The following is a 26,709-nucleotide window of genomic DNA, read 5'->3' as shown; positions in this document are numbered from 1 at the left end:
AGCAAAAAAAAAAAAAGAAAATTAAAAATCCGGAATGCATATCGGCGCGCTATAGGCCGAGATCGGGCTGCGATCGACCAGGGATGAATCACCTTTTATAATTCAAATCCTCCAAGTCGCCAAGATTATCCATTTTACTCTTTCAGCTTTGACTATCCTCGCCGGGACTGCGGAAGTTACCCCACGTTTAAGGCCCCCCCGGCATCTAGCGTAGCACCTCGGTAACATCCCTATATCGGAGAACCTGTGCTTGACTCAAAAAAGTCAAAACTCCCCCTTCCTTCCTTTCTTTCTTTCTTCCCTATTATTTTTGTCCTTCCAAGCAATTGCGCATCCCAGCGCAATTCACATCCTATCATGGGCGTCTCAGGTATGTTCGATCCTATACATCTACCCCGGGTTTCTTTCTTTCGTCCTTTTTAGGGTTTAGTGACTCAGCGCGCGCCAGCGCATCGTCCCCTTTGAACTCATGTTAACCGTTTGCTTGTTTCCTACACAGAATTGCCCCCCTATAGCGAACAACCCGCCGACAAGGGTGAAAGTCAGGTCAGTTCCGACGCGGACTTCGACCTGCCTCCTCTCACCACTACCACCGCGCGCAAGTTGCAAGCCAAGGTCGATTGGCACATCCTACCCTGTCTGTGCATTTTGTATTTGCTTGCCTTTTTAGATCGGTAAGCTTACCATTGGGTCGTCCACGGGTGCGACCAGACATTGCTTGTCGACGGATATCTGACATCATCATCGACCTCTAGAGTTAATATTAGCAATGCCGCTATTCTCGGGCTGAAAGAGGATTTGAACATCATCGATGGAACAAAATATAACACCGCGCTCACGATTTTCTTCGTTCCATATATTATCTTTGAGATTCCGTCAAATATTCTGCTCAAGAAGTTGAAGCCCCATGTCTGGCGTCAGTGTTTTGGTCCCTTTGCGCCCCGTTCGATTAAGCGCAATTTTGGTTAGAGTAGCTTGTTAATTCGAATTTAGTGTCGGGATGTATGTTCATGTTTGGGTTGGTCTTGCTCTTCCAGGGTCTGGTACAGAACTGGGGTGGATTGATGGCCACTCGATTCTTTTTGGGTGTCTTTGAGACTGGCATGTTCCCTGGATGTAAGTGCAAATATTAACGATGACTCCCAAGGCAGGTGCTAATTGCGATCGCCAGGTTTCTATCTGTTGGGCATGTGGTACACGCGCTCTGAGGCTCAAAAGCGTTTCAGTTTCTTCTTTAGCTCCACTTCCCTGGCCGGCGCCTTCGGTGGTCTGCTTGCCAGTGGAATCGCAAAGATGGATGGCATGCGCGGCTACAGTGGCTGGCGCTGGGTGTTCATTATCGAGGGCATTTTGACCAGTGTGGTCGCGATCATCCTGTTCTTCTTCATTGCTGATTTCCCCGAGGATGTTAAGTGGCTGAATGAGGAAGAGCGCACATACATGCGTGCTAAGTTGGCCAAGGATGTCGGCAAGGCTGCTCACAACGTTCACATGGGCAAGCGCGAGGTTTTCGGTGTGTTCAAGGACTGTAAGTATAGCTCGAATACTCTTGCATTCAATTGCAGCGCGCTGACTTCCCCCAGACAAGGTCTTTATCGGAGGCTTTATGTACTTCGGCTTGATTGTCCCAGCATATGGTAAATAAATCACATCCTTGTTACCCTCTGAGTTATCGCTCACTCTCATGCAGGATATGCATACTTCGCGCCGTCGATTATCCAGACCTACGGTTACAGTGCGATCAAAACCCAGCTATACTCCATTCCTCCCTGGGCTGCAGCATTCGGCTTCTCAATGGTAGTCGCTTTCTGCTCTGACCGACTGCGACACCGATTCGTTTTCACCTTGATTCCAATGGCAATCGCCCTTATTGGATTTATCATGCTTCTGACAATCCATAACAATAATAGCGCGCAGTATGGCGCTCTTTTCATGCTCACCAGTGGCTGTTACAGCGCCATGCCCGTCATTGTATGCTGGTTCTCCATGAATTTGGGTGGGCATCATCGACGCAGCGTGGGAACCGCATGGCAGATTGGCTTCGGCAATATCGGTGGAATCATCGCTACGTATTCTTTTGTTGTAAAGAATGGCGTCACGGATTTCCGAACCGGGTATATCATTTGTCTCTCGTTCATTTGTCTCGCCGGTCTGGCATGCGCGCTCTACATGGCAGCCCTGTGGTTTGAAAACAAGAAACGTGACCGCGCTGCTGTTGATCCTGCTACCATCCCCGAGGATGAAGAGGAATATCTGGGCGATTTGGCGCCCACATATCGGTACACTTACTGAGAAAATGTCCGGGTTGGATAGATACTTTTGGATGACGGGTCTTTTCTCATTTTACTTTTGTGGATCTCCTCTTGCAGATTTTGCGAAGCTCTATGAGTGATGAAGATTTTGGTATATTTCTCTAATTAACGTACGACTGGTTATACCCAAGCGGAAACATTGGCCATTGGCATCAAAAGCCTCGCGGGTTCTATTCCGGAGCTATATTATACAAGATATGTTATTCAATAATAGTAATGGCATTGTTCTTCTCGTGAATGTTGAATTGTACTAACGTCATTACCCTACAATCTCCACTCGTACTTCGTATGTTACATAAATTATTTTCAAATAGTTTGCAAGCCCAACACATCTATGGAGTGAAACCCTATCAAATTTCCTAATCTGGCATAGTCATGTGTCGTCACAGATGGAAGCTTGAGGTGTCACGTGTGGGGCCTAAGCGAGCGCGGCTGAGTCAGCCGCACTGTACGTAAATGCATCTCAGGCCGCCCTCACTTCATCTTTCTTTCTACTATCTCTGTTTCATCCTCGAAATCGTGAGTGGCTTTCCAGAAGCTTATAATAACCTCGAGAGCAATGCACTAACCCAGTCAACAGTTTGAAGATGAGAGCTAAGTGGAGAAAGAAGCGCACTCGCCGTCTCAAGCGCAAGCGCAGAAAGATGCGTGCCAGATCGTAAGTCACTTCCATTGTGCGCCGATGGTCTTGCGAAAAGGCCATTGAGCTTCCAATCGACGGAACCGAAATACTAATTCCCAAACCAGCAAATAAACTACTCGCCCCCTCCATCTCAGCTCTCCTTGCTCGAGCTCATGTTTGAACGCTGAACACGACAATTGACGACGCGACGTTGCGACTTTCGTTTCTTCGTGACACGCCCCTCATTCCAACGAGTTACCTGCACGGACAAGATTTCCGACCTATCTTCAGAAGAAATCGCAGATCGAATTGACGGAATCCGCTGTTACAACAACAGTCTACCCACTTTCCAACACCTCGGATTCATTCACGTCTACGATCTGATGTCATGCATGGTTATTACTCGGAGGGGCTCCTGTGTTTAGGTGGATGTTGGAGGATCGGTGCAACCCATCGATCTTTGAGCACGGCATTGGAGTGACTGGTCAATTCTCATTATCTTTACGGCCTTCCTTCGGGCTGGTCAAAAGTTGTGGAGAGGTTTTTTTCCGGGAGTTTATCAAAAATCCATGGAATAACTCGGAGGTCTTGGTTTAGCTACTGCAGATGAATCGATGACTTGATGAGTGCAATATTTTTTTTTATTCATTGTAAACGTAAACCTGTAACCGGATCATCACTGTCACCTGAGTAGCTATTTTCAGCTGCCTTCAAATGTTCGTAGCTATCTGCATATCCCATCGACACCAGCTTGACGCTCAATGTACGTCAATATTCCTTTGTGCGGAAAGCCGTAGACTCACCGCTTGCCTGGTCTCCGCTCGTAAAATTTTCTGCCAGACAAGTCCAGACATTTTATTTCACCGCGCTGAAGCCGATTCTCGAGAGCTACGATCTTTTGCTTCTCGTTTTTAACGCCATAATGCCGTCCAATAAAACAGAACACAAGCGCAAGCGCTCATCGGACAATGGCCGTCCAAGCAAAAAGCCTGCGCTGCACCAGCTGCCCGCGCTGGCCGCCAGCGTTGTTGAAGATAAGAGCGAGCTGGCACCGGTAATTGGTGAGTGGAAGGCTTTTCCTCCATACCGTGAACGTTCTCTAATTGGGTTTTTACACTATAGCCGACACACCCGGTCTCCAAAGCTCGACATCCCTCCGCTGGAACCCATATATCAAAAGCCGCGGCAATGTCTCCAAGTCTGCGGCGTCAACTCGGAACCCGGGCATCGTCTCTTCAGAGATGCTGCTGCAGTCCTCAGACCACGCTAAGCTGGACTTTGTCGGCCGTGAAGGCACAGGAGACGACACCGACTCGCATGTGAAGCACTATGTCGCAGTCATCGACCCAGAGCGCAAGACATGGAAGGTCGTGGAGGTACGACGAGCGACACTGCGAGGAGCAGTGAGAAGCCGCAAGTCCGAGGAAGACTCAGACGAAGAGATGGTACGTCCCCCCATCGACAATTCCATATATCAACATCCAACTAACAAACACCACCACCACCACCAGAATACCATGCGCGCCCAACGCACCGCCCTAACCAACACCTTCGGAACCAAACAATCCCGCAAGGCCGTACAATCCATGGCCGAGAACGCCCAACTCTCCAACGCCCCCGCCGGCGCCGTCCCACAAGCCGGCGCAGCCCTCATCTCCTCGCTGCCGGCAAACACAGCCTCCGGCCTCGCCAAGGCCCTCGCCATGCAAGCCGAAGTGCAAGCCGCGAAGCCCCTCCCAACCCCGAACCTCGCCGTTTCGCACCCCTCCGACGTCTACACAATCGAGACCCTCGTCCCAGGAAGCCACTCAACCCTCAGCCAACTAAACGGCGTAGACGAGTGGAAGACACAAGTGGAAGCCGGTCTCGGCGTGACAACCGTCTCCCGCTACGTTTCGAACCGCGTCGGCGCAGTCGTCAACTCAGACAACACAACCCACCTCCAAGTCCTCCGCTTCATCCAGCTTCTCATCGAGTTCGGACGCTCGCTCAAAAACGCAGGCGCGAATGCCAAGGGCGGTGGCCCCGGCAGCAAGCGTCTCCCACCCCGCGAAGACCTCCGTCGCATCCTATCAAACACCACCGGATCCTCCGTCACGAAGCCCAAGCCCGGCGCTCCTCCAGAGCCTGCTTCCACGGATCTGCTCCCGGAGTCTGTTATCGATGCTGTTCGTCGTCGTTTTGCCCCTAGCGGTGGCTACGTCTCCAAGAATGACTTCACGCTCTTGCACACTACTATCTGTGCACTCTCGTTGCATATCCCGCCTCAGCCGGCGCGCGACGGTGGTTCTAGCTCGCTTGGTGGTAATGCGCCCAATGAGCTTGCGACCGATCCTTCTGATCTGCGTGATGATCTGCGTCTTGATCCCAATACTATTCACCAGTACTTCCGCGAGCTTGGTTGTCGTATTGATAAGCCTCGTGAGACGGAGTTCGCGAAGTGGAATATTAAGGGTGGACGTGCGGAGGCGCATGCGCGTCGTGTTGCTCGCTTGCGTGTTCCCGTTGAGTTCCCTAAGGTTAGCCGTGGTGGTCGCAAGTAGGGGGGTTGATTTGTGGTTTGGTGGTCTTGAGTTGTCAAGCTTCCTTGGAATATATGGCGCTTTGTGTGTTTCAAAAATTGTTACTTTTATCTGTTTCTATATCAATGAGACATTGTTACATAGCCAAAAGAATTTACTTGGTCGTTTCTTTCTTTGAATTTGAATTTGATTTTTGTGTAGACTTGGACCTGTCTGTCTGATGATTAGGGTTTATACAAATTGCTAACAAAGGATGTCACTATTAGCTTATATGCTTGTATCGCATACCAGACAGTTAAATCGCCCTTTTTCTCGCCCAATTTTGATCTACTGCTACTTTCCTATCAATTTCAATGGGTATACCATTTGAAATAGCTTCTTTGCAATTGAAGTGGATGCTATTCAAACCCAGAGGTGGTTGGTTGTATATATATCAATGCCCTAAACACAAACAGGGAAAGGCCATTTCCTCCAGGGCTACTAATACGCACTTCCATCCTACAAAAAGCCAAAGCCTACATGAAATACAATGCCACTTCAACTCTGTCCATTTCAACCTCGTCCACTTGAGCCCAATAAATGACACACGATCGATGTAAATATAAGCAGTATATCCGACATTAGTCTTGTCTTTGAAACCAAATCAATGGCATGCATCAACAAACACACAATTCATGGCTAATCCAAGCCGGAAGATGACTACATCATTTAAACAAGAGCAGACAAGGAGATATGACACAAATATATAAAATGGTATGATTGAAGACGGATGCATATATCAATGTATGTCCGCACAACATAATATTATAGTAAATGAATGGACGGGAATAATGCGACTAGCATTACCCCAAAAACCGAGAAGTGTAAAAGACGGGACTCGTCTCCTCTAGGCGACCACACCAACGGGGGTGGAGTTCATTCCCGAGTAAGCCTTCTCGGTCAGAGGGGTAGCAGCCTTCAGGGATGGCACGGTGGCCTGGGCAGCTGCGTCGTTGAATTCACGAGCAACAGCGCCCTCGAGGGTCTCGCCGGCCTGCAGGCCAAGCTGAGCGTCCTCCCAGATGGGCAGGTTGGCGGCCTCGGCGCCTTCAACGCCAACACCGACGAAACCACCCTGGCTCTTCCAATCGCTGGTGCGCTTGAGGCCTAGGTCGTTCCAGACGGTCTGAACAGCCTGCACGAGGTGCTCGCGCAGGGGCTTCACGTGGCCTGGAGTAGGGGTGATGCGCAGACGCTCCTCGCCGCGGGGAACGGTGGGGTAGTTGATGGCCTGCACGTAGATTCCGTGCTCCTCGAGAAGTTTGTCGGAGGCCTGCTTGGCCAGCTCGGCAGAGCCGACTAGGAGGGGCACGATGTGTGAGGGGTTGGGGATGACGGGGATATCCAAATCCTTGAAGGCAGACTTAACTGCACGGGTGTGGAGTTGCTGGAGGACTCGGTCCCGGGGTTGCTGGGACTGGTACTGGATGGCGGCATCCGCACCAGCCATGGTTGCTGGTGGGAGGGAAGTGGTGAAGATGAAACCGGGGGCAAGGGAGCGAATGGTGTCCACCATGGCTGCCGAGCCTGCAATATATCCACCAACGCAGCCGTAGGCCTTGCCCAAAGTACCGGTGATAATATCAATTCGGTCCTGAACTGTGCCCTTGGTGCTTTGAGGGGAAGCTGTATCCTGCGATGCGTAGGCATCGTAATCGAGATGCTCAGCAACTCCAGCTCCGTGAGGGCCGTACATTCCTACGGCATGGACTTCATCCAAGAAAGTGATGGCACCGTATTTGTCGGAGAGATCACAAATCTTTTCAATGGGCGCAATTGATCCGCACATACTGTAGACGGATTCAAAGGCAATAATCTTGGGGGTACCAAGTGGCAAGGAGGCCAATTTGGCTTCAAGGTCTTCCATATCGTTGTGTTTGAAGACCATCTTCTTCGCGCCAGAGTGGCGAATACCCTGAATCATCGAAGCATGGTTGAGGCTGTCCGAGAGGATGACACAATCGGGCATCTTACTGCCGAGTGTTGCCAGGGTCGCATCATTAGCCACGTAACAGGAGCTGAAGACCAATGCGGCCTCCTTGCCATGTAACTTGGCCAGTGTATCCTCCAGGGCGACGGCGTGCTGGTTATGACCGGAGATGTTGCGAGTACCACCTGCACCGGCTCCATAGGTGTCCAAAGTCTTGTGCATGGAATCCAAGACTTGCTGGTTACGACCCATACCGAGGTAGTCATTTGAGCACCAGACAGTCACACGCTCCTCGGCAGAGGCAGTGTGGGCCCGAGGGAACTCCTTGGCGAGACGATTGATGTTGTTGAAGTAGCGGTAGGACTTGTCCTTGTGCTTCTTCTCCAGTTCCACGTTATAGAAGTCATTGTAGTTGAACCTCTTGTTGGTTGGGGCTTCCGGGCGGGGACCGCGAACTGCGGCGTCGGCGGCGGCGGTAGCGGACGAGCGAAGCGGATTGGCCAAGTTAGGGTTTTCTGTAGTCAGATTAGAAAAGGCTCAAAAGCCCAAGCTTCAGAAACTCAATTTACCTCGCTCGTTCTTCTCGTATCCTCCGGAAGCGAGACTGGCTGGGTGACCACCAGTGGTGTGCAACGCGCGCTTGCCAGTCGGAACCCGCATAGACTGGATTCCAGAGACCCCGGCGGCGCGCGAGGTGAAGCGCTTGGTGCCACTGAGACGAGCACTCTGCACAGCCAGAGCCTTGCTCATGACAGGGCAGCGGCGACCCAGAACCTGCAGGTTGGACATAGTTCCGCCTCCCGGGCTGGTGCTAGGACGAGTAGCGGTTGAGAGAGTGCGGAGGGTGGTGGGGGATGTGCGCTTGAGGAAGGGGCACATAGTGCGAGACTGCTGCAAGAGAGCCTCCATGGTGGAATTGAGCCAAAGGTATGAGGGTGAAAAAAAAAAGAAACCAAAGACAAAAATCCCCGTCAATTCAGGAGATTGTACAAGTTAACATATCGAAAACCGGCGGAACCAGAGGGAAAATCGATTGGGTGGGGGCTGCTGACTGATCTAAAGGGCTTACATATAACAAGCTCTGATTGGCCAGGGCAAATCCCGAGGTACGGATATTCCTTCCCGATGTGCCTCACAACCGCGGGCTTTGCCACTTGGGGAAAACGGCAACACGAGAATGACAATAATATACACAAACCCCGTTAAAAATTGACTCCACTTTCTTTTGGTAAATAATTTGGATGAATTTGGCTCCCCGGAGATTGTTTTACTTGGATCATGCCATACTTAATAGGTGGAGTCAAGCCTACCTAATTAGGCCTACCTACTCCGTAGTCCCCATCGATGTCACAAATTTCCCTTTTTGAAACTAGTTCTGAATCTACCGCCCACATGACTTCTACCGTATTATTGGCTTTATTTTCGATCCCGCCTTTTTATTCCGAATTCTGCCGGATTTAAACACCCCCGGAGTCAGACCCAGGCCCCGGTAGAAGAAAAAAAAAAGATTATGTAATCCACAATGTAAATGCCGAGACCCCTCGCCACTTCAGACGCCATTTGCTCTCCGAGGATACTTCAATTCTCACGGGATTTGACTACAAAGTACAACACATATTCTCGTTAAGCTATCCCATATTCGGTTCCTTCAACTCTCAATCAATATTATTTCCTTGGTTGAAGTCTTGTAGGAAGGATATCGGCCAGGCCACACTTTTAGTTTAAAATGTTGAGTTATGCCTATCTCACTGTCAAATTACTCTATTGGAATACAGCGTACCAACATTAAATGGCATTGCAAGTGCACAAGAGACTTTGAAAGTTCCCTTCAAGGAACTCGAGAACACCAAAGAGACATTGGTGGGAGAATCTGATCACTGCATATGCATAATCTAAGGAGATGTTAAAAAGTACAACATAGAAGGAAAATTTAAGAAATTAGGTGGAGTCCCTAGGATACGCTTGCTTCATCGATTGCTTGCTTCATCGCGATGCCAAATGCGCTTAGCGCTGTTTGACTGAGTTGCGACTCACATCTGTCTGTAGTGATAGAATAATATATGTGGCAATGCAGGATTTGACGCTCGATGATATCGCTATAGTCGAAGACCCTACCGACTATAGTTTCTGGATGGAGAGCACGATGAATCCAATTCCTTTATTACGCACCCTTCTAGCGGGAGGGGTTTCGAGCTTTTGCTTCTCAAAACGCTGGCGCGTGAGCTACGGACCGCATCGAACCAGATCGCCTCATACAAGACTTAGCGTCCCCTACAGGGCGAAGGATAACCCTTCCTCGAGATCGGAATTCAGTCATCCCGAAGTCATTATCATTCTCACGCCTCTCCACTACTATTACGTCGGTTTGGAGGATGATGACTTCATTTTGGCATTCAAACACCCCCTTGACTCTGACAATGCCACTGTAGAATACGAAGCATGGGTCCAAAGGGCACTCTCAAAGTGAAGTTAGCAAGAGTTTGGAGGTGAGAAAGGGAGAGAAAAACACCGTCATTCAAGAACCACTTGGCTGGTACAGTTTGCTGGACATTTGATAGTCTGGTTCTCAGACGTGAGTCTGCTTCTCTTTCTTCTTTCTTTTACTTCACTTACTTCTTTGTTTTGCTTCTTTTTGCTTTGCTTGTTCCTTGCTTCCCTGGGTCTATAAATACCCCTGTGATCTTCTTCGTTAGAAGATGATACACCTCTCTTCCTTCATCCTCTAACGCCGAAGAAGCCCAACCTATCTATATCTATATACCCTGTTGAAAAAGACGGATACCTCGACGGCGACTGAGGAGCGAAGGAACATTTGATGAGAAGTGACAGTGGGTAGATCTTCATCTACCATCTCTCATCCACCTCTATCATGCTTCTTCTTCTTGCTATGTGTAGTCACACAGAACTACGTGAATCAAGAAGTGAGGTGACGGGTATGTAAAAAAAGGAAAAGCTCCCTCTCATATGGAAGGTAGCAAGGAATCTTCTTGCACTCGCACCTTCTATCAGCTTCATCCATGAATTCATCCATGACCCCTTCATCTCACTAAAGCACCCGTTATCACACGAATGACATAACTAACCTTCATCAAGGCGTCGACACAAGCCAAATATATAGGTCCGCCCCTAATTATTTGCAACATTACATATATCATCTATGATCACCCATGGTCTTCAAGGGATAATGGATTGTGCCGCAAACCACAATCAACCATGAGATGACCATCGGGGAGTACGCCGCCCTGGTCTACTCTATATACCAATGATCAACACCCAGAGGCACAGCGGCGAGATATCGGAAGGTCTATGGCAACGTTCCGAGTGTTCTACGGCTGGAGGATTGGACTGCGCTTGAAGCCATCAATGATCCGGATCGTTACCTTGGTGGCCCTCTGTCAAACATTTTGACAACGTCCCACAACCATGGAATTCTCTTTGGCAAATGCCAAGAGGGACTGGATTGTATCAAAAACATCCATTACGAACCTGAACTCCTCCGCGCCGTTTCTGAGAATATATGGTCCCTCGTCCGCGACTTTGTCACCGCTGTTTCTGCACACCGGCGTGCATGGCATATAACCGCCTCTGGCCTTACCAATGTGAGTATAGTAGATCCACCCGGTCAAACCGACAACCCACTGACCCTGCCGCACTAGGATATGTACCACAATCCAGTACGGCGGGTTATACAAACACGGATAAAGCGGGAGGTCCACGCCACGAATTCCGAAGTTAGACCGAATTCCGACCGAGGGCGGATTGGTCGATCTGAGAAAAGCACAACCATGTCGTACCAGGGTGAGAGAAACATCACACAAACCTCAGATATGAGGGAGTTCCACGCCGAGACATCACGCCTTCACGCCAATCGGGGAGAGTCTGGTTTCCCTCCGCATAACCAGGTTTCTTGTTCTTGGCCTCCAGGGGCGCCTGTTTTAGTCACAAACCCAGTTCGACCAGAAGACGGGCAGATCAAATCTGACATGGTGGGAAATACAATGAGGAGTATTCTTGATGTGATGTTTCAGTACTATTGTTTCTATTGTAAGCGCTGTATGCGGCAGGGTTTGAGGAGGTAGATTGACTTGGCGATGGAGTCTATAGTAGTTGATATTTAAGGGGCGAGAGAACAGGGACATTGTGTAAGACTAGCAAGTAGAGCCTTCTGATTTAGGTCGTGAGAGCTTCAAGTGGTTGAGAGACAAGGCTGGAAACCTATAGACCCTAACTTGACCTTCACCATTCATAACATAACCCTAACCCAAGAAACACACGACACCTCACTACAACATCTAATACTACGATTTCAACAAGCCAAAAAACCAAGGGCATAAGAGTCCATCAAACCAATACATTGACACTCATAACCAAACTAAAACACTCGCGCCCTTTTTGAACATTGAACATACAAGCGAGTCAAAAAGCCAAAACAGGGAGGAAAAAAAGGTGTGAAAAGAGAACAATGTAGAATGGGGGAGAAAAAAAGAAAAGAACAAATCACAAGTTCACACCGAAACCACCACAACCACCCATGAACCACAATCCAAAGCCAGGATCAAGTCTATCGGGGGAAAGAAACACATCTTTTCATCATTGCATCAACCACCCTGAGCCACCAGACTTTGGGAAATGTCCATACTGAAGCCACATCGCCGTCCTAGAACATAGTCAAGGTTTTGTATGATAATACAGAGCAGTTCACATGTATCTGCCGTTTGAGAAGATAAGAAAAGGGGAAGGGAAGGTGGAAGATAAGGAGAAATGGGAATAACCAAACACAAAAGAAAATAAGAAGAAAAGAGAAGAAGATTTGACATTAAACGCCGTTCCGAATTGCATTAGTTGACAAGTCATTGGATTAATCAAGGCCGCCGTCGCCGTCGATCAGACGGAGACGCTCTTTCATGGTCTTAGCTCGTTTCGACGTGCCTTTGCCGGGGCCACGGCCGCGCCCGCGCTTTGCAGGCGTCGCTGAAGGTGTCTCAATAGGCTCCTCGGCAGGCGTAGCAGCCCCTGAGGGTTTGGCGCTGGCGTCGTCGAAGTTACCCTCGCCTATATAATCGATTAGTATGGATGTCAATCGCAGTAATGGAGTGGAGTAATCTCACCTTCATGATACATGTCATCCAGCGTAAGATCCCGCTTGCGCTTCTGAGCGGCCTTCTTCCCGCCCTTGGCGCCAAGGGTCTCACCGCGTTCCATGGCTTCCTTCTCCTTTTGCTCAATGAGTTCGGCCTCGTCGTCGTCGGCAAGCCACAGGGCAATGTCCTTGGTGCGGTTCTCGCGAGCACGGGTGTTGAAGTCGACACCGCCAGAAGCACCACCGGTAATGACAACGCGCTGCACCTCTTCCTTCTGCAAGGCACGCTTGCGGATGCGTTCTTCGATGGTGCCTCGGGTGATAAGACGGTAGACAGTGACCTGGCGAGTTTGGCCCAAACGATGGGCACGATCCATAGCCTGGGAATCGATGGTAGGGTTCCAATCGGAGTCGTAGAAGATGACGGTGTCGGCTGCCGTCAGGTTGATACCGAGACCACCGGCACGAGTCGAAAGCAAGAAGACGAAGATCTCCGGGTTGGACTGGAAGTCTGCGACAGTGTCGCGGCGGTCTTCCAGCTTGGTACTTCCGTCCAGTCGGCAGTACTTGAAGTTCCGGTATGTCAGGTACTCCTCCATCAGATCGATCATGCGTGTCATCTGGAAGTAGAGGAGCACACGATGGCCACCGGGCTTGAGCTCCCGCAGCAGCTGGTCCAATTTGGCTAGCTTGCCTGAATCTGTCACGAAACGACGCATCGATGGTACCTCAATGTGGCTGTAGCGGCCCTTGAGTGAGCCCGGTGGCGGCAACATAGGAGCATGAGAGTAAGGCGCAGGATCGAGCTTCTTGGCGAGGATTTGCTCCTCAAGTTGCCTGCTGCAGTGTCCAGATAGTGCTTGGCGAACAGACGGATTGAACAAAGCCTGATTGGATTCCCGTAATACCTGTTGGCCGGAACAGGACATGGTGATGGGGGGCGCTGAAGCTTTAGGGCCGGCGCAAGGCTCAATCAGGTGAAGGCCTTGATCTTCGAATGAGGAGCGCGAAACAGTCATGAGATCCTTCATTCGGCTCTCAACGGCAATATCTCGAACAGCCTGGCGATCATTACGATCGATGATGTTCAACATCGAATGAGACAACACAGAGTTTTTTGGATCATCACTCTCATCATAAATGACATTCAAGGCAGAAAGCCTATTTGGCTTGCTGCGACGACGCTCGGCACGCTCGTAGACGCCGAGTCGTGCGATCTCGCTTGCTTCTCCTGCAGAAGTGTCGACGAAACGCAAGAAAGAGAACGCACCGTTGTCACGTGCGCTCTTCTGAATGTTTTCTGGTGTCCAGACGTTCATCAGCTGGGACAGGTACTTGTTCTGGAAGCCCACACGAGGATTGTCAGAACCAGGAAGATCAAGTCGTCCCGTTGAGCTGCACAATAGGCGTGGCAACTCATATTCGATCAAGTTCTGGGTCGAATAGCGAACATCGACAAAGTTTCCTTCACGAACGAAGGAAGCAGTTTCCGCAAAGGATGCAGCGGAGAAGGGGGATTTTGTTTCGGCACGTTCGAAGAGATCGGGGTGGTTACAGACTTTGCGGAATTGCATAACCAAGTTCATCAGTGTGCTGCTGTCGGTGTCGTCGCCAGTGGCAGCCTTTTCGATGAGGTCGATGATGCTGACACGGTTACGCAAATTGGAGTACAAGGCACGTTGGCGGTATGTCAAGTCGCAGAAGATGTCCTTCTCAACCTTGTCTCCAAGTTCTTGCTGGACGTTCTTCTTGACACGACGCAACATGAACGGTTTCAAGATCATGTGAAGACGCTTGAGTTGATCCTCGTTGAGTTTGGTATTACTCTGGGCGTGCGACTCGATGTCCTTGGAGAACCACTCGCTGAACTCGTCATGGGAGTCGAACAGAGTTGGCATAATAAAGTGAAGCAGGGCCCACAGTTCTTGCATGTTATTTTGGATTGGCGTACCCGTCAATAGAAGACGATTGCGGCAGCTGAATCCCAGCAGGTTCTTCCATCGCGAACTTGAAGAGGACTTGATAGCTTGGGCTTCATCAAGAATCATGTACTGCCACTTCACCTTCTGGAAGTACTGTGCATCAAGAACGACAAGCTGGTACGAGGTGACTAGCACGTGGAATTCAGAGTCACGGTTGTAGGTGATGTGCTTGCGATCCCAGAACTTTCGCAGGATCTTGCGGTCCTTGGCATTACCCCAGTAGGGAAGCACCTTGATGTTCGGGACGAACCTCGTAATCTCCTGCTGCCAGTTGTGCAGCGTGGATGCTGGCGCAATGACCAGGAAAGGTCCCCAGATGTTATGCACCTCGGCCAAGTAAGCCATGACGGAAATGGACTGGATGGTTTTACCCAGACCCATCTCATCTGCCAGGATACCGTTGATGCCCTGCTCGTACAAATTGACAAGCCAGTTAAGACCCTTCAGCTGGTACTCTTTGAGCTGAGCATTCAACATGGTCGGCTGCGAAATCTCAATGTCACCCAGACTAGTCGGGTTCTGGAAGTTCATCTCTCCGTCGTCGAATGCAGCCATATTATCACCCTCTCCTTGGTTGTTGAAGGCACGGGCCCGGTCCTGGGCCTCCTGCACAGCGTTTTGCGCATTAGCCATGGCGGCTTGTTGCAACACAGTTTCATCTTCAGCGTCAAAGTCAAGATCCTCAAATGCAGTGGTCTTGGCATTGGGGTTGGCCACACTGTCTGGAAGATTGATTGTGTGGGCGTTTGGCTTGCCTGGTTGAACGGTCTCCCCGGTGGCAGCAACAGCGCCGTCTCCCTGGGCTTCGTCGGTCTTGATCTTGCGCCCGATGAAGTGAGAGTACAGTTCTGTTTGCGAGATAAGGAAGTTGAGCTTGCGCTTCTGTCGGTTGGCCTCGCGGTCCGCCTCGGCCTTCTTGGCTGATTCAAGCTCTTGCTTCTCTGCCACACGACGCAAGTCGCGTTCCTCACGCTCGTTGCGCTTCCAGAAGGACATCATTTCACGCATCGTCCGCTTGGCACGAGCTTGAGTATCCTTGGTGCTCTTGTTCGTGCGCTCTTGCCACTTGCGAGACTGCTTGCTAGCCAGCTGAGCCGTCTTACGCAAATTCTCCTGGCGGGTGGAGAGGGAGGTGGTTTTGATGCGGTAGACCTTTGGAATATCCTTGCGCGCGATATCGCGCCAGATCTGTTCGTAGATCTGGTTGTAGCCCTTGCTGTCGTAGTGTAGCTGCGACATGGGAGTACCCTCCTTTGAACGTCGAGCATCCTTTCTCGTACTTGGGGTGAGATACAGGTCGTCGTCCAACCCAGCATTCCAAGCTGCCTCGGCGAGATCCTTCTCGGCCTGCTTCTGCTCCTTGGACTTCTTGGGACGAGTGACAGGACCGGCGCGGCCTGACCTGCGTCGGTTGGGCGAGGAGCGGCCGATATGGAATTGACTCGTCGTCCCGCCTTCGAGGTTGGGAGCAAGTGGTGTGACCTCACCGAGCTCATCCTGGCCATCACCGCCCTCCAGAGCGCGCTTGGTGGTGCGGATTTTCTTCTGAGCGCGCTCAGCTTCGCGAAGGAACTTGGCCCTTTCTCCGGGTTCCTGGGCCTTGCTTGCCTTGCGCTCGGCCTCCAGCTTCTTTTGCATTTCTTGGCGCACGGTGTTCTCGCGACGGCGCTTGCGCTGCATGTCCTTCTTCCGTTCCTTTTCATCCTGGATCTCCTTTTGCTGAACTTCGGCCATAACAGCACCCTCGTTGAGGACTCGGAATCTCTCGGTGCCAAGAATGGCTTGTCTTTCGAAGGATCTACCTAGATCGATGAGGAATTCGTTGCGGCGACGCTAAGCATTTGTTAGTATGGTGGGCGATTGGTTCGACATGAAACGACTCTCAAACAACCTACCTTTCGTCGCACTTCTTCTGCGCGGCTGCTTTCCACCGACCGTTTGTAACCTTTCTCCCGATACCGCTCCTGTTCCGCCTCGAAGCCAGGATCTTCAACATCGCTCTTCTCCGCGTGATCAATCTCGGCCGCAGCCCGGTTGACCTGTTCCAGGTCCACGCCGGGAGGGAAGGGTTTCCGGAGTGGTGCACGAGGAACGGGCGCAGGGTGTTCCACATCGGGCTTAGCGAACCCATTGGTGGCCTGTGGTGGTCTCGGGGCATCGATGCGTTTTTCGACGTGTTCGTGTTTGTGATGTATAGTTGCTGGCGTAGAGCTGTGGTCCAGGTGCCGATGTGTAAAGACGGGGGGAGCATGCGGCGTGTGAACGGAGATGGGGGCCGGGAGAGGTGATGGCTTTCTCGCAGGCTGCTCGTCTGACGGACCTGAAAGAATACTGGCGAACGACATGGGGTCTGCGGCTCGGGCAGGCTTCTGTGAGGCAAGGATGGGTTAGTTAGATGGTAAGATATTAAAGGGTCCGGGTAATACCTACGGCTTCATGCGGCGAGGCCGGTCTCGGCTCCCGCATCATCGGAGGTCCATATCCAGCACCATTGCCTCGCATCCTATATGGTGATTCGGACTCCCTAGTGGGAGATTGCGAATGACCTTCTGGGCGGCTGGGCGGGTGGCCATGGGGTGTCGCGGAGCCGTACGGTGAGGCACCGTTTCCCGTGATCACGGAGCTGGAGTAAGGGCGCGGAAGTGGTAGCTGAGAGCCAGCCGAATGTCCCTGGTATTGCGAAGACTCCGGGTGAGACGGGTGAGGTGGCGCACTCCCATTTAACGGCGGCGGCAATGTCGATGGCATCGGGGACGCGTGTGAAAAGTGCGGGCTTCGCGCGACGGAGGATGGGCCAAATGCGGGTGGGGTCTGGGGAGGGTGCTGGTGGTATTGCTGTGGTTGCGGTTGTTCATTGCTTGGGTAATACGGGTGGTTCTTATTCGGAGAGGTGTAGGCCGGATACCGCTGCTGCTGAGTCGGGGACTGGGCGTTGTATGGCGGAGGGCCCGTCATGATGGCCGCGGTCCCCGGTTACGGGTCGAGCGCGTCGAAGGTTGGTCACTCGGGTCGAGCTAGAGTCTGGGGGAAGGAATTGAGGAAGAAGAGTCCAAGACCCCTGCTCAGAGACACCTGTCAAGGGGTTCCGTCGGTCTAGTGACGCGGCGTCAGTTGTTGGTTTCAGGTATGTGTTTCGGAGTGAAGAGGAATGAAAGAGAGAGATGGAGGAAGAAAGCAAGACATAAATACCTGATGGAAGGATGGATTCGTTTGTGGTGGGAAGATGCAGGAAGAAGGGAAGTTTCCGTGGAGCCCAAGAAAGAGAATGCGCGGGCCTAGGCGAGCTGATGCAGGGGCGATGGGGGGGAAGGATGAGAAGGGAGAGATGGGGGAATGGGGGAATTACTGGGGAAGAAAGTTGACGGTGGAAAAGACGGGAAAGACAAACTGATCGAGGTAAAAGGAGAAAAAGTGACGAGAGTTGGCATTTCTCGTGAATCTCGTCTTTCGTCTGGGGTATTTCACCTCCGGCATCCCGGGGGTTAAATCCGAACAGGCTGATTTTAGTGCAAGGAGTTGATTTTTCTATTCTAAATGAACTATTCCAATTGTTTCATATTGTTCTATATCATTTTCCATTTCTGGCTGGTCAATAATTCCAAGGTTGTGCCCCGATCTTACTCGGAGTCCATATAAACACCTCGTGGAGCACAGAGGTGGTGAAGACGAACATCATCAACATGCGATGTTTTTTTTTTTACTTCAAATGTCTTTTAATGTGTTCAAATATTCCAAGTTCTTCTAGAATCAACATATTTAGCGAGTCTTTTCCCCTCCGATTTGACTCGAAATCCGTTCCGAGTTTATCGTGAGCTCGCCTTATCCGCCCTTTCTGGAGAGACGCCAAGCTTCACTGAATTCATGATCTGCTTATTTCTGTTTTACGATTTTACGATTTTACGATTTTACTATTTTACTATTTTTGGATTTCATACCTTGGTGGAATCAGATATTGATATCTCCTATACATATCCTATACATCCATGGGTATCACTGGAATTACTAAATAAGGTAAAGGTCACTTATATATGAGGTCTCCGGTCTAGGTGTATCTCCGTGGACATCACATCAGCTTATAACTCCAATCTTTCGATCGGAATATAAACTATTTCATATCTGTAATATACATTCATATATCAAATATCCAATCTTAGCAGTACTCAGTGACCTCTTGAGGATACGTAAGCCTCAAATTGAAGCAGCCTCAGATTGTGAATTCGGACCCGAGAGGGAACTATTATTATATGTAGCCCTAAAGGATATATGCTACCTCCATTTAGGTATATGTATTAATTCCGAGACACTTTGTATGTTAACTTAATTAAGTAATTAATAGTTATAGCAACTCCCAATCTCTTAATCTCCCAATCTCCCAAACGGCCTATGGCCTGATCCTGGCGATGACGTCCTCCACTAATCTCATATGGCCATATGGTGGACATAACCTTGGAATGGTACAATTGCCTCTTGACATCTTCGGTCATCATTTGTACTAATCTTACATGTCGATTTTCAATTATGATTCTGTCGTTCTTTTGTCCAAATGAGGGGGATGCAATTGAGTGGGTTTGTGTTGCCTGCATATAAGCTGATATGGAGGGGTTAACCCCTCCCATTCCCCAAATTATATCAATGTAGATAGACTATTAGTATATCTAAAAGAGTTAGTAAAGATCTAGATGTTTAGGAAAGACCAGGGTCTGCATAATATGGCGCTGTATACCGCAAACGGGATACCGAAGTGGATACCTACCTAATACACCTACGTAGCTAATGTCTGGGACTATTGTTCCAATAGTTGTTGGGAATGACACCAGATATCATAGAGCTACCGGTGAACGGGAAACCGGCGGGATTTCATGATTCCATGGGGAGTTGAAAGAAGCCGATGCTCTGATCTCGACGTCAGGCAATCCCGCTGAGCTACTATAAGACCAGCTACTCAGCCTAACTTCTCTGTGTTACATTATCACATCTATTAATCATTTCAAACTTCCCACTTAATACTCTTGTTACCTATACCTCTTCCCATCCTTATCCTTACCTCTTTTCTTAATCTTACCCTCACACATTCTACTCAACACCAACATGTCTTTCGAAATCCCCGAAACCCAATGGGCCCAAGTCGTCGAAAAGATCGGTGGACCACCCGTGTACAAACAAATCCCCGTCCCCAAGCCGGGTCCCGATGAAGTCCTCGTGAAAATGAAGTACACTGGCGTCTGCCACACCGACCTGCACGCCATGAACGGCGACTGGCCTCTCGAAGTGAAGAAGAACCTCGTCGGCGGCCACGAAGGCGCCGGAGTTGTTGTCGCAAAGGGATCTCTCGCGCACGGTATCGAAATCGGCGATCACGCAGGCATCAAATGGCTCAATGGGTCCTGTCTCCAGTGCGAGTTCTGCGAGACTTCCGATGAGCCTCTGTGTCTCGACGCACAGTTGTCCGGATACACGGTTGACGGTACCTTCCAGCAGTACGCGATCGGTAAGGCGGCCCATGTGTTGAAGCTGGCGAAGGAAATCCCGCTGGATGCTGTCGCGCCTATTCTGTGTGCTGGTATTACTGTCTACAAGGGTCTCAAGGAGTCCGGTGTGCGCCCTGGTCAGACCGTGGCTATTGTTGGTGCCGGTGGTGGTCTTGGCTCTCTTGGAACGCAGTATGCTAAGGCTATGGGCTTGCGTGTTATTGCTATTGATGGTGGCGAGGAGAAGAAGGCTATGTGTGAGCAGCTCGGTGCAGAGGTAAGTTCTTTTCTATTCCCTTTGTTTACTTTTTGGGGTCTATGCTAATATAGTGTTCAGGTCTACGTCGACTTTACCAAGTCTACCGATCTCGTTGCAGATGTCAAGGCTGGTACTCCCGGTGGTCTAGGTGCTCATGCCGTTCTCTTGCTTGCCGTCTCCGAAAAGCCTTTCCAGCAGGCTGTCGAATACGCTCGCTCTCGTGGTACTATCATTGCCATTGGTCTTCCCGCCAATGCGTTCCTCAAGGCCCCTGTTTTTGAAACTGTTGTCAAGATGGTCACAATTAGGGGCAGCTATGTCGGCAACCGTCAGGACGGCGTTGAGGCCGTTGAATTCTTCGAACGTGGCTTGATCAACGCTCCTTTCAAGACGGTTCCTCTGAAGGAGCTGCCTGAGGTGTTCGAGCTCATGAGTAAGTTTCCAATATTTCGGTTACTTGGTAGTGATCATATGCTAATACATGCAACACAGAGCAAGGCAAGATCGCTGGCCGCTATGTCCTCGAGATCCCTGAATAGATGAATTGTTATCATTCATTGGGCGCGAACGAATAGACCCGGGGAGGAATTGCTTTTGAGAAACAAAGAACGAAGAAACGAAGTTTGATGTCCATAGCGACAATTTTTTTTAGCCCTGGTGGAAGGGTGATTAGCGATGATTGAAAGGCGAATTTGAAATTTTGAAATCTCCAGTGTCTCCGTAACTAATGGGTATAGAGTAAAACTCATTCACTTGTGGTAATTGGCTATACATGAACTTAATATATCGATATGAACAACAGAGACTCGTCTGACATGCTCTAGGTCCTACCCAAAAAGCCACAACGTCTATCTATATCTTCTCAGCTATTTAGAATCCTGCTCCAAATTCTTCCCCTCATCCTCAGGACTAACAGTAGTCTGAGGTCCCCTATACGTCTTTCTCGCATGAATATAGTAATAAACTAACGCCCCAAGCCAAAGACTCCCATTAATAACAACTGTATAATTCATCGTTTGAGCTTCAAACACCTAGTCAGCAAAAGCACTTCGAAATCTATAGGATAGTATAGTGCAACTCACGCGTCGGATTCGGCCCCTCGGTCGGAATCATAGTAAGAACAATAACGAACATCATATAGATGACCGCAACCCACCCAATGGGCTTACTGAGATACTTCCCGGTATAGAACTCACCGGGGATAAACCTATCACCGCCCCAGAGCAAACGCGCCAGGATGGGCGTCAGCCAGGCGAGGTCATTTCCAGCTACGGCAAGCGAAAAGAGGGCGCTGGCGGCGGCTTCGTCGATTAGACAGAGGAGGCCGATCAGTACCGATGCCACGACTATACCGCACACCATGCGAACTGGCTGGTAGCGCATGAATTTGCGCTGGCTTACTTTGCGGAAGAAGGAGGAGAAGGGGAGGGCGCCGTCGCGGGAGAAGGCCCAACTTTGGCGGGAGGCGGCTAGGACCTGGGTGGGTAGAGTTAGTGGATGAGTTCTGGGGTTTGGGTGTATGTTGGTAGATGAGGAGGGACTTACGATACTCAGTCCCATGAAGAATTGAACGATCATCACCACGACCATGAAGCCCATGGCTCCGTTTTTGCCGAGGGCGTCGTAGTAGATCTATAGTGAATCCAACAGAGTTAGAAAGGATATTCCAACACAGAATAACAGCAGAAGAAGCAAGACAAAAACACACCTGAGTCATAGGCTGTCCAAACTTCGAGTTCAAAATCCCCTCAATATTCCTATCCATCGAAGACGCAATAACCGCCAGCGAAACAAACCCAAGAAGACCACATAATCCAGCCGAAGAGATAATCCCCAGCGGCACAGCGCGCGCAGCATGTGTCGCCTCCTCACTCATATGCACGCAAGAATCGAAGGCGCCAATAGTCCAGATGGGCGAGAGCCACGCCATGATAAATGCCCAGCCGGTGGGCCAGGTTGTGAGGTTCTGGATTTCGCCGAATACATACGAGCCCGGGTTGACTGGCGGGCTGTTGTTTGATTTGCCGATGGGTAGGGCGATGACGGTTGCTACCACGAGAGCGATGTTGAGGAAGATACAGGCGGATTGGATTCTTGGCATTATCCGGGCGAAGAAGATGGCGATGAAGCCGTGTGTGAAGACTGTTGCTGCGTATGTGCCGTAAATGACTGGTCTTGATGCGGACCAGTTTCCGTCGCGGGCGAGCGAGATTACGGAGAGGAGCATGCTGGCGAAACCATCTAATGGGTGTAGCGTTAGTGGTGGAAGAGTTTGAGTAAGGTTGTGAATGGGCTGACTTACAGTCAATCGAGCATATACCTCCGATCAAGCCGATGGTATTGCTATATCCGACGAGGAAACTGAGCGGGTTCTTCCATTTCTCGGATGCGAAGTAATGTGTCCAAAAGTAAAGACCGCCTGCTGTGGGCATTGCGGATGCTATATCGGCCTGATGGCCATTAGTTCTGTGGATTTAGGATTGGAGATTGAGTAAAGCATACCATTGCCAAGCTGACAATAAAGATAAAGCAACTTGCAACCAACCATCCTGTTCAAGGAACCTGTTAACAATTGCTAGGATTATACTCCTGAAACGATAGTTGCATACCCTATCCATTCTGTCAGTCATAATTCCAACCAATATTAGTCTGGGGAAGTATATTACCCAAACCATTCCCACCGGACCAGCGGGCATAGAAAACGCCAACGTAGACGCAATGGAAGGCAAAAGCCCCATAATACTAAAAGCGACAGCGAAAATCTGAATCGTCGAATAATGGCGTCGCAATTCCTGCTTGTACCCGAGTGTCGCTATTTGATCAGTCAGTGACAACGATCTCAGATGGTTACACAAGGTCTGCCAATAAGCCGCGCAATATACACACACCTAGCAGCTCGGTATCTCCAGCCTGGGGCTTCGAGTCATGGCCTGTGGCTGTCGATTGGCGCCTCTTGCTCGTCTTCGACGCCACTTTCTCCATCACATCATCCATGGCTAAGGTAGGTATAATTGGTATCGAGGGAAATGAGGTAGTGGATAGGTAAACAAATAGTCAGCGCGATCGAGCGCGCGACACCTAAGATCTGATGGAAATGGAGACCTCGGATTAAAGACGAAGGGGGGCCTTTCGTCTTAAAATATTACGAGAGACTCGAGTACTATAAGCACTGATGCAAGAGGTAGATAGGAGGTGTAGTAAGCGCAGATCCTTGCCATGTGCTCAAGGTCTACATATAGATATAACCTTTTAAATACCTTCCTAAATATAAAATAAATAGATTCTATAGGAAATCTGAGGGGGTACATGACACAATCTCTTATCTTTTCAAGGAAGATCGACTTGGGTTAGAGGCGGCTGGTTTAGCGGAGCGGGGGAGCGTACGACATTGTCTATCTCACAACGTCCCCCTTTCCCCTTTTGGGATCATCCCTTGCTGCCTTTTGGTCCCTGGGTAGAACTCAGCACGCCAAAGCCCTAACTTAACAGGTTGCCTAGGCGATGGTTATTTGCGTAGATTTGGATAGGCTTACCACTGTCCTCAAAAAGGATTATTATTTGGTGTATTGAGTTTCTATTACCTCGATATTTAAGAAATCCATCGCTTCTCAGAAGGCTGCATGATGCAGCAGGTAATAGTCCTCAATGCATTTCGGCCACCACGAGCTTTAGACGTTGGAAGAAGGTCAAATATGGTCTTGGAAATCTACTATAAACTACGTCAATTTTAAATTAGCTAGAATCTGAGCTCCCCGCTTCATTCTCAGACATGGTTCCGTTCGTTATCGAACAGCCGCGAATATATATCGCACGCAGTCATGCATTCCTCAAATTTCACAGTCTTGAATCATAACTCGGATAGGTGCTTCCAGTATTGAAGGAAGGATTTTCTAGCGCAAGTAGCGGAAAGAGCAAACCTATGAAGCAGACCAGTGCTCGTCCTCAATTGCAGTGGTATCAACGCCGATGGTGATGTATCCGATCAATCCCTTAGTGAGGTCATCATCGTCCACGGGGACCACGGAGACGACCGGGTTATAACCATTTGTTTCACCCTTAGAGAACTCCATGTCAACGTCATTGTGGGTGCGGTTGATCTGTGTATGAGAGGCATACGGTTGAAGAGCCATGACCTTCTTCTCGAGTTCCTCCTCGAAATACAGTTGGCCAGTGCTCACGGTGTTTTCGAAGACGAGAGTGCCATTCTCCTGGGTAGTCCAGTCTGTATGAACCTGGACGTGGATGTGAATAGCCCTTTCGATGTAAAATCCTATTATCGCGTCAGTGAAAGGTCGCAGAAGTGACGAATAATTAGAAAAATTGAACACACCTGGGAAAATGGTCTTCATCTGCATCATCCCATGCTTATCGGTTGGCCACATTCCTCGCAGCCAGGTCTGCGAGTCGGTGTGGATATCGGTGGTGCCAACCTCAAAGTCCGAAACATTTTTCCCAAGTTCAGACAGAAGTGCAGGAAATTTGGTATTAGGGGACAACTCAGTAAAGCTCGAATAACTTCCGGTTGCATTGCAGTGCCATAGGTCAACCATAGCGCCTTCCAAGGGCTTGCAGGTAGCCATATCCAAAACTCCAATGTCCAGCCACAGAGGGACACCATCCTGGGTCTCTGTCATATCTTGACGGATAGTTTGAGAGTGCGGCCAGTAGTAGGGACCAGCTGTAACTTCAGGACTGAGAACGCAGGTATCATTCTGGATCGTTTCGTAAAGAGGGGCTTGGGTTTGGATCTGAACAGTGGTATTGCCTCGGGCGTGGGAAGTGAAGTCACGCTTCATGCGTCGCTTGTTGAAGTGAGCAACATGCTCCGAGCAACGAGCAGATAAAGAGGCTTTGCGAGAAAATTCTTTGTCTGTTGGTAGCCGGTGAGGGCCTTCATGCGCAACGGCAAAGAATGCCAGGGTAGCCGTTGAGAAGAGAGTCAAGAAGCGCATCGCTAACGACTTCGTAAGAAATGGAAAGCCGATGATAAATAAAAAGCTGATCGGAGGGCATATGTACCCATCTATCGGAAGGTAGGCTCATTTTTATAATGCAGCGTTGTTTCACCTGACTATGCTTTTAATATTTTTAGTCGGTACTTCTCCTTCTCCATCCTACGTCAGAGTATACGTATTATTCAGGGGTTCACGGCGGATCCAACACTACACACTCGATTTCTAATCGAGCAATAATCAGGATTCAAGCTACTGTAAATGGATCATTGAGCCCCACGGCACAGTACTTGATGTGCGACAATGCATTCGTCTAAATATGCATAGCCTCGACAGGACCCTTATGTAGATATGTATTAGCTGATAGAGGGGAAACCGAATCAGAACTAGTTTGACTTCTGGTTAATCAATCCCATCTTTTGGCGATATCCTTCTGGTGCCTCTCTCTTTCGACAGAAATCTTTGAACATTCCCAAAATAGTATTGACCAGCCTTGTGTAAGCTTCATTAACTTGAAGATGTGGATCTAGTCTGAAACAAACTTGGAAGGATTTGATTATTAGGGAAGATCGTTAGGTGATTTGATCCATGCTTAGCATTAGACTCGCTCCTCCCGGTATACCCCCGGACGTTACCCGGTTCTAATCTTGCGGATCCAGGCAGATCCTCCGACCGAAACGAGCATGTGGCTATAATATATCTTGGTACCTATCTGGAGCTTCCGCCTCTGGGGGATTTCGCGGGACTTGACGTATATAAGAAATCTATAGAAGACTTATATGATATGCTCCCACTTGCAGATTTTGGCCAAAAATCCGTCTAATTAGGTCGACTTGACCTTCGATCGAGAAGAGAGGATCGAAGTTCACCTACCACTATATCCAAGGGGCCAAAATGGGATTTATACACATACTGGGGGGGGGGGTGGAGGTACACGCCCTGCGACTAAGAGACTTCTGAAGCAATTTAACTTTGTCATGTTTAACGATATTGTAATTTTGTTAAATTTATATCATTCACAATCACGGCATAGGGTATCAGTAGGCAGTATTGTGTTAAAATCTGAATTGTCAATTCGTCCTAATTATGTCGGGGGGAAGAGCAGCCCCCGTAGCGTTGGCAAGGTTTCCACTGCAATTAACTCTACCTTACTTAGGGCCCCGGGTCCGGGGCTGGGTACCCGCTTAGTGAGCCCTCCAATTGATGATTATGTAATACTCAGCAGCGTCCACCACGGGTGCTTACTTTTACTCGGTGATCAAAAAGCAGCTAGGAGTGAGCACTAAAACGGAAAGGTGTATATGCGCTTCAAGATACCTCAATTCCCATAGTTCACTCGCACCTCGGTAACTACTTCGTACAGCAGAGAATCACCAAGTCTAAGCCCATACTGACCTCTACCACTGTGAAACACCCTTATAAAAGCGGCAGGGAGATCAAGTAGGGAAGCCCCACTAATCCTGTCTACATCAGTGCATAATCGTAGGCCCGGAAGTTAATACGGCGATCAGATGACTGAGAAGATAGGCACTGGCGTAAGTAT

General features: G+C 49.6%; 8 protein-coding genes across 8 annotated transcripts; 3 read left to right on the top strand and 5 right to left on the bottom strand.

The window, feature by feature from the left end:
• Nucleotides 1–357: 357 nt before the first annotated feature.
• N7455_010477 (putative MFS transporter) lies at nt 358–2,292 on the top strand (the record flags this gene model as incomplete). Its single annotated transcript, XM_065606463.1, has 7 exons — nt 358–370; nt 500–674; nt 756–916; nt 994–1,116; nt 1,172–1,528; nt 1,584–1,637; nt 1,691–2,292. The coding sequence occupies 7 exons, from the start codon at nt 358–360 to the stop codon at nt 2,290–2,292; spliced, it is 1,485 nt and encodes a 494-aa protein (XP_065460426.1).
• A 1,564-nt stretch (nt 2,293–3,856) lies between these two features.
• On the top strand, nt 3,857–5,477 carry N7455_010476 (DNA-directed RNA polymerase I subunit RPA49; the record flags this gene model as incomplete). The annotated part of the gene is made up of 3 exons (XM_040954877.2): nt 3,857–3,995; nt 4,057–4,379; nt 4,446–5,477. 3 exons carry the CDS (start codon nt 3,857–3,859, stop codon nt 5,475–5,477), a joined length of 1,494 nt encoding a protein of 497 aa, XP_040814727.2.
• Nucleotides 5,478–6,206: 729 nt separating this feature from the next.
• On the bottom strand, nt 6,207–8,373 carry hemA (5-aminolevulinic acid synthase HemA). Its single transcript, XM_040954836.2, has 2 exons — nt 7,995–8,373; nt 6,207–7,940 (listed from the first exon to the last, which is right to left on the bottom strand). The coding sequence occupies exons 1-2, from the start codon at nt 8,332–8,334 to the stop codon at nt 6,343–6,345; spliced, it is 1,938 nt and encodes a 645-aa protein (XP_040814611.1). The 5' UTR covers nt 8,335–8,373; the 3' UTR covers nt 6,207–6,342.
• A 2,447-nt stretch (nt 8,374–10,820) lies between these two features.
• Nucleotides 10,821–11,410, bottom strand: N7455_010474 (uncharacterized protein; the record flags this gene model as incomplete). Its single annotated transcript, XM_065606462.1, is given in 3 exon segments — nt 10,821–11,193; nt 11,246–11,355; nt 11,369–11,410. The coding sequence occupies 3 exon segments, from the start codon at nt 11,408–11,410 to the stop codon at nt 10,821–10,823; spliced, it is 525 nt and encodes a 174-aa protein (XP_065460425.1).
• A 523-nt stretch (nt 11,411–11,933) lies between these two features.
• ino80 (chromatin-remodeling ATPase INO80) lies at nt 11,934–17,897 on the bottom strand. The gene is made up of 5 exons (XM_040954946.2): nt 17,677–17,897; nt 16,918–17,580; nt 16,383–16,856; nt 12,534–16,320; nt 11,934–12,477 (listed from the first exon to the last, which is right to left on the bottom strand). Exons 2-5 carry the CDS (start codon nt 17,440–17,442, stop codon nt 12,284–12,286), a joined length of 4,980 nt encoding a protein of 1,659 aa, XP_040814596.2. The 5' UTR covers nt 17,443–17,580; nt 17,677–17,897; the 3' UTR covers nt 11,934–12,283.
• Nucleotides 17,898–19,575: 1,678 nt separating this feature from the next.
• Nucleotides 19,576–20,753, top strand: N7455_010472 (zinc-dependent alcohol dehydrogenase; the record flags this gene model as incomplete). Its single annotated transcript, XM_040954870.1, has 3 exons — nt 19,576–20,232; nt 20,293–20,647; nt 20,707–20,753. 3 exons carry the CDS (start codon nt 19,576–19,578, stop codon nt 20,751–20,753), a joined length of 1,059 nt encoding a protein of 352 aa, XP_040814654.1.
• Nucleotides 20,754–21,080: 327 nt separating this feature from the next.
• N7455_010471 (putative GABA permease) lies at nt 21,081–23,208 on the bottom strand (the record flags this gene model as incomplete). The annotated part of the gene is made up of 7 exons (XM_065606461.1): nt 21,081–21,214; nt 21,297–21,690; nt 21,760–21,846; nt 21,923–22,455; nt 22,535–22,664; nt 22,896–23,026; nt 23,103–23,208. The coding sequence occupies 7 exons, from the start codon at nt 23,206–23,208 to the stop codon at nt 21,081–21,083; spliced, it is 1,515 nt and encodes a 504-aa protein (XP_065460424.1).
• A 923-nt stretch (nt 23,209–24,131) lies between these two features.
• Nucleotides 24,132–25,166, bottom strand: N7455_010470 (intradiol ring-cleavage dioxygenase; the record flags this gene model as incomplete). Its single annotated transcript, XM_040954917.2, has 2 exons — nt 24,132–24,484; nt 24,545–25,166. 2 exons carry the CDS (start codon nt 25,164–25,166, stop codon nt 24,132–24,134), a joined length of 975 nt encoding a protein of 324 aa, XP_040814569.2.
• Between the last annotated feature and the right edge of the window lie 1,543 nt (nt 25,167–26,709).

This window comes from Penicillium solitum (assembly GCF_028829755.1).
Source record: "Penicillium solitum strain IBT 25940 chromosome Unknown utg000008l_segment0_segment0, whole genome shotgun sequence".
Lineage (NCBI taxonomy): Eukaryota > Fungi > Ascomycota > Eurotiomycetes > Eurotiales > Aspergillaceae > Penicillium > Penicillium solitum.
This window is presented reverse-complemented; position numbering and strand designations above follow the sequence as displayed.

Coding starts and splice junctions, on each gene's coding strand:
- hemA (XM_040954836.2), bottom strand. CDS start 8,334: ATGGAGGCTCTCTTGCAGCAGTCTCGCACTATGTGCCCCTTCCTCAAG. Junction 7,941..7,994: donor ATACGAGAAGAACGAGCGAG/GTAAATTGAGTT, acceptor ATCTGACTACAG/AAAACCCTAACTTGGCCAAT.
- ino80 (XM_040954946.2), bottom strand. CDS start 17,442: ATGACGGGCCCTCCGCCATACAACGCCCAGTCCCCGACTCAGCAGCAG. Junction 16,857..16,917: donor CGGCCTCGCCGCATGAAGCC/GTAGGTATTACC, acceptor CTTGCCTCACAG/AAGCCTGCCCGAGCCGCAGA. Junction 16,321..16,382: donor CAGAAGAAGTGCGACGAAAG/GTAGGTTGTTTG, acceptor ACAAATGCTTAG/CGTCGCCGCAACGAATTCCT.